General features: G+C 44.3%; 2 protein-coding genes across 13 annotated transcripts in view; one reads left to right on the top strand and one right to left on the bottom strand.

Moving 5' to 3' along the window:
* CCHCR1 (coiled-coil alpha-helical rod protein 1) overlaps nucleotides 1-797 on the bottom strand; it is a 14,503-nt gene extending 13,706 nt beyond the window's left edge. Inside the window, exon 1 of one of the 6 annotated variants that reach the window (XM_053297660.1) lies at nucleotides 775-797. The gene's annotated coding sequence lies outside the window, so the exon portion shown is untranslated. The other 5 variants (XM_053297657.1, XM_053297659.1, XM_053297662.1 and 2 more) reach the window with 5 other exon arrangements.
* The window catches only part of LOC128345556 (prostate and testis expressed protein 4-like), a 21,751-nt gene extending 16,085 nt beyond the window's left edge, over nucleotides 1-5,666 (top strand). Inside the window, exons 1-4 of one of the 7 annotated variants that reach the window (XM_053297671.1) lie at nucleotides 818-1,008; nucleotides 3,164-3,368; nucleotides 3,879-3,995; nucleotides 5,355-5,666. In XM_053297671.1, coding sequence (XP_053153646.1) covers nucleotides 3,317-3,368; nucleotides 3,879-3,995; nucleotides 5,355-5,551 — 366 coding nt within the window. In that variant the 5' untranslated portion in view covers nucleotides 818-1,008; nucleotides 3,164-3,316 and the 3' untranslated portion in view covers nucleotides 5,552-5,666. The other 6 variants (XM_053297667.1, XM_053297669.1, XM_053297670.1 and 3 more) reach the window with 6 other exon arrangements.
* The last annotated feature ends 334 nt before the right edge of the window (nucleotides 5,667-6,000 follow it).

Genomic DNA, 6,000 nt, shown 5'->3' on the forward strand with positions numbered 1-6,000 from the left:
AAGTAAAAGGAGAACCAACAATTACCTATGTCTCTTGCAGTTACTTCACAGACACAGAGGCTACTCTCTAGACCCTACTTCTGCCCCATAAGGTTACCCTTAATTCTTGGGACTAGCTCAGCCTTTACAGGACACTTCTACCTTATGAAAAAGAGTGAACCTAGGATAGACTTCCAATTAGATGATGTCAATTTTTCTGCAGGCAAACCTTAAGAAAGTGGAAGCAACTCATGTCCTTTCATTGGTGTGCCCCAGAAATATGTCCCCTCACCATTGGATGACCCTTTGCATTTTTCCCTCCTGTCACTGACCAACTTTTATCTCTCTAATCTAGCACAGGCCACTATAGAATCACTTATATTCATCTGCCATTGACTGCATCCCAAGTTCCGCAAGGGCCAGTCTTAAGGTTGCCAGCTTCCCCCCACACATACACCCCGCGATACTCCTCTGCCTTTTCCAGTGACTGCCATTCAGGACCTGAGTGGTCTATATGCAAGGGCAGCGATGGGATGTCGCCCTGCCCTGCCCAACTTCTGCTTCGCACAGCTGTGGAAAGAGAGGAAAAGAAACAAAACCTGGCAATCCCCACCTACGGATCAATTCCCTAGTGCCACACCTTGGCATTAGCTGCTACCGGGACCCTCACCCGTTCCTCCCTTTACGAGCTACTGGATTGTCCTTTAAAAGGACTCCTTTTTCTCATTGGCTTGGACCTGGGACCCGCTCTGCCCTCATTGGCCAGCACCGCGGGCTGTGCTGTAGAGATGCTACCTCTTTGCTTGCCAACCCCTACCAACGGTAGCTATATGCCGTCAACGAACTGAAGTCCAAACTGCTCATGCGCGCAGCTCGACTCCCAAGCGGAAAACAGCGTGAGCGCCTTTGACGAAACCATTCCGAGACACACACTCACAAGCTAGACCAATCAGAACGGAATGAGGCGGGATTAAGGAAGCATCTATTAAGCCATAAATGATATGGGCGTGGCAAGACTGTGAAGCGAAAGTGAGTTGGAGAGTCTGTTTGTAAATCAACCAATCAAACCTGGCTATTGTAGGACGCGCTTACCAGGGCTGATACCCCGGATAGAGAATCTCTTTTCCTCCCGTCTAGCTCTAAGCCGTTAACGTAAGCGCATGAAAGGTGAGGACGCGCCCCTTTTCAAAACTGCCCAATCAGGAATCTGCCCAAGTAGCTGGAGCGGTATTCGCTTTGCATCCTTTGTTAGGCTGCCAGCTGTGTCTGAGATATTGCAAGCGGATGCTTGGGCTTTTCTTTACGCAGCTCTTTTATTGACTTTCGGCAGTAAGAACTTCCTTTTTTACAATCTCGTGGAGGGGAAAACCCCTTTCCAGGAATGCGTCTAATTATCTTGCTGACTCTGTCTTCATTTGCCAAGTGCTGCAAGGTTACCGTCCACTCTCCGTCTAGGGTTGTTAATTCCATTAATTTTACTTTTTTTTCTGGCGGGGGTTTCTGTGCCCTTAATACTTGCATCTGTTCAGAAAAAGGCAAAAAAGTCAACAAGTGACGTTTGCCTCATTGGCTGACTAGGAATTTCCTTTACAGTGTAGCTATATCAGTTATGCCCTGGACATGCCTTGTTGCAAATCCAGGATAAATAAATAAATGAGCTGAGGTGTCAAAGATAAAACAGGAGGAAAGTCAAGCATAAAGTGAAGGTGAAAGGGCTAATGTACCAATGCCCGCTACTAAATGCCACAGCAAGAAGAATTTGTCTTTTCACATTCACAGAAAATAAAAATAACTTTGGATTTGGTCCCTAGGCATCTCCTGGATGGAGAGAATTTGACCCCACATCTACCTTTAACACCATTACCATACAGGGTTAGGGAAATCATGGTTAGGGTTTATGTCTTGAATAGCTTATGGGCAAGGGTGTAGCTTAAACAAACGGGTGGCCCCTGAGGGAGAAGGGGGCCAACATCTGAGCAACAGCTTGTTCTTCACTTGCTCCTTCCCACCTCTCAGTAGAAGGCAGGGTGATATGGTGGGCAGGGCCCATTTTCACCTTTTGTCCCAGGGCTCACTCCAATCTCCTTACACCCTCTCCAGAAATGATGACTTGCAATCTCCACACTGGTGATAGTAGGTAGCATCCGCAGGCCTTTTTTCACCTTGCCTAACCATAACATTATGAACAATGGAATCTGATGTACCCTATGTACCACCTATGTGCTGCATCTTATTTTCAGGATAGGATGTGGAACAAATAAGACTAACATCATGACCAGTCAGTATCAAGAGGTCACTAGAGCATTATTTTAACACCCTCTCCCACCCACCCTGTATTCCCTATGAAATATCTGGGGTCTCTCTCAGTTATGTGGGTCACATGAACTGACTTTGACAGAAAAATGAAATGTGACAATAATCACCCTTTTGGCAACCTAACATTAGTTTGAAGAAACCAAGTCAAATTGATGGGTGTGTGGTGTGTGTGTAGCAGTAATAATATCTGTCAGCATCTGACCTGCATGCGGCTGGGATCCTGGGAGTGGGCCTTTTCTGTTACTCTTCCCAGGATTTGGAACTCTTTCTCTGAACAACCTGTTTTGCCAAATGATAATGAGAAGATCCTCAGCAGCCCCACCCCCTGCAATTCAACCTCACCATTTCCATAGCCCCCACCATAGCCTTCTGAAAACAACTGCAAGGGGGCTTGATCAGACTGTTAATGGCTTGCTGCTGCTGCTGTGTGAAAATGTTTCTCCTTCCACATGCTGTTCACTTTCTTTGATTACTGTTAAACATTTTCTATTGCTTTCCTTTCTACTCTGTTTTTATGCTAGTATTGTTTTATCTCCTATTTTTCTCTATTATTGTTTATTTTGATATGTTTTTTTCCTATGTTGCTTAATTTTTATCGCTGTAAACGAGTGAGCATTTTAAGTAAGGATTTTTAGCCGGGAGCAAATATATGTATATATAAAGGAAGACACAATCCCCCCAACTTGTGTACAGAGAGTGCCGCACTTGTCAGTGCATCTGATCCTGAGAAATAGACTGAAACTCAAACTGTTCAGCAAATGAATCTTGTGAGGATAAGAATACTGAACATTTCGCCAAACCTGTTACAAAATGTTCATCTCACAGTTACAGTAAAGACACATGAATTTATGCACACATCTCTTTCTAGTAAGAGGGCATTTCCATCTCGTTTCCCCGTATCCCTTTGGCTCTTCTCAGTGTTTCATACTGGAGAGGACAAATTCCCTGCACAGAGCTGTCTCGAAGTATCTGATTCTCTTCATGTGTTGTGTCCTCACTTGTGCCTGTGAAATCTGGTGGAATGAATAAGAGTCTTCTCTTTGGTCTTTATGCTCTGCTCTGCTGGAGCACCGGTAAGTCCTGTGAGGGAAGCCTGGAAATGATCTGTCCTTAAGAGGGTTGGGATGTGAAGCTGGGGAAACCTGGCAGTGGGACAAGGAAAAGCACAGTCCTGGTTCTAAAGACTGCACAGAGGAGGGAGTAAATGTATGAAAGATGTATTTTTAGAGAATTTTACTCTCTAGTCTCTTCCCCCCACCCTGCCCTGCCATCCCCAATGAGAAACTGCAAAGAGAGCAGGTCTGGAATCAGATTTCACATTTGCTAAGCATCATGTGTTGTTTCCAGTAAGGATCCTTTCAGGTGCATTCGAGTTAGCTGGTAGGGAAAAACTAGTCCCTCCCTCATGTAAACTAGCTAGTGTTCAGAAGCCACATCTCTACAGGTGGGAGAGAGTGCTTCTTTCCTTTTTCTCTGGCTAGAGGAGACAAGTCACACGTCTTAACCCCCTCTGCATACCAGGGCAACAAACAATCCGGATTCTATGAACTGTCCATAATAATTGTTGGTCCTTTCTCTCAAAGCTCAAGCTGTACAGTGCAGGGAATGCTTGAACTATAGAAATGGTGTGTGTAAAAGCAAGGAAGGTGTATGTGAAACTGGTCCCGGGCAGACCTGCATGATGCTTGCCATCTCAAAAGGTAAGATGCAAGGCCCCCCAATATTCTCAAATGTGGTACTCAACCCGAGAGTCTCTGATGTTCGGAATGCACACCTTTTCTCCCCACTATGACGTATTATACCAGGGATGAACTAACTGCAGTCTTGCAAGGTCCCCCTAGTATCCCCATACCCCACCAATGTGTTTTAAACTTACCAAACAAGGCTGCATCCTCAAGATCTTATAAAAGAGATAAAGGTTGTGCTGTTGAGTTGGTGTCAACTCTTGGTGACTACAGAGCCATGTGGTTTTCTCGATAGAATACAGGAATGGTTTACCATTGCCTTCTCTTGTGCGGTATGAGATGATGCCTTTCAGCACCTTGCTATATCGCTGCTACCCAATATAGAAGTTTCCCATATTCTGGGAAACACACCAGCGGGGATTTGAACCAACAGCCTCCTGCTCTCTAGGCAAGTTGCTTCCCCACTGTGCCGTTAGTTGACTATATTATGTTACATGACTATATTATGTTACCTAATATAACATAATTGTTATATTAACAATTATGATAACATGACTATATTAATCTCGTCATATATTAATAATAACATGATTACATTAAGCATCTTGGAATAGGTACTTTTCTTTAAGACCGTATGCGGTGCCTTGGATCAGATGGATTCAGATTAGTCCATCTAATCTGTCAGACCCCTGCAACTGATGACATCTGCTGTGAGGATAATGAAAGATAGGCAGGAGAGTGCAGGGATGGATGGACTGGGGGAGTTGGAGGAGAGAGGAGAGGAACCAGAGTGCTTCCTTGTGGTAGGAACTGCCCCTAAAGGGCTTATCTTCTGCCTTGTGAAGCCATTTTTGGGAGAGAGGAGTCCTTTTCCCTGAGGGCCAACCTGCTGGTGGATTGCTAGCAGTGAATTTGCTTTGGAACTCTCTCCCTGTGAAATATGGATGGCCTCTTCCCTATGTTTCAGAGGCAGACCAAGACCTGGCTTTTAAGGTAGGTCTTCCTGCTTCTCACTGCTTCTAGATAGATACTCTGCATGAGATTTATTCTGCATCTGGTGTGTGGTTTGCTTTTTTTCTTTTGCTACTGTTACTTGAATCCTGGAGAAAAACAGGATGTAAAATTTAAAAACTAAACCATCCAGGATTCTTTGCAAATAATCGTTGGATCCAGCAGATACTAGGTATACCACAAAAAGTGGGCCAATTATGCATCAGTGGGCCACAATTTCCCTTTTCCCAACGATGTATTACACTCTGCCTGGAACTTTTGTTGCTCTCCTAGTCTGATCTTCCATAGATTCTCCCTTTCAAAGGAAAAGACAGCATTCTGTCTCCAGATTAACACTCCTGTTCTTTTTCTCTTCCACTATAGCAAAGAAGCAAATCAAGTCTATGTGTATAGTTAAAGCGTGGTGTAAATCTTTTGAAAAATCAACAGATCCTGATAAGTTGGTTATATGCTGTGACAGAAATCTCTGTAATGAACCTGCACTTGCTTACCTCCACCCTACCAAACTCTATGAACCTCCAAGAGTGACTTTGATATCTGATTTTCATCCACCCCCCTGATGTAATCCAACAGATATTATCTGCTTTATCCATTTCTTAATATCCTCTCTAGACAGAGAGAGAGAGAGAAGAGATGAAAGTATTAATAAATTGAAGTTGCATTCTTGGGACCCTTCCAGATGAAGCATTTCTTTCTATCAGGAAATTTTCCAGACAGCAGTTCATAGCAGCTTGACAACTATAGCAGTTGTGGAGTGTAGAGATGGCGAAGGGATTTATAGCTGCCTCGTTAAGGTTCCAGTTGCAGGGTGTTCAGATGGCGAATGGAACTTTCCTGGCCCCAGCCCCATAAGGATTGGCCCTCAATGTGTGAAGTAAACATATTTAGCAAACGTTACTAGGTTGCAAGTTCTGGCCAGCAGGTGGTGCAGTTAATATAGTGAAAGGAACGTCATCAGAGCTGTGCAGATGTGTTGGTCTGACAGGCCTGTCAGACCAGCGATGCCCTC

Source organism: Hemicordylus capensis, chromosome 2, assembly GCF_027244095.1.
Source record: "Hemicordylus capensis ecotype Gifberg chromosome 2, rHemCap1.1.pri, whole genome shotgun sequence".
NCBI classification, from domain to species: Eukaryota; Metazoa; Chordata; class Lepidosauria; order Squamata; family Cordylidae; genus Hemicordylus; species Hemicordylus capensis.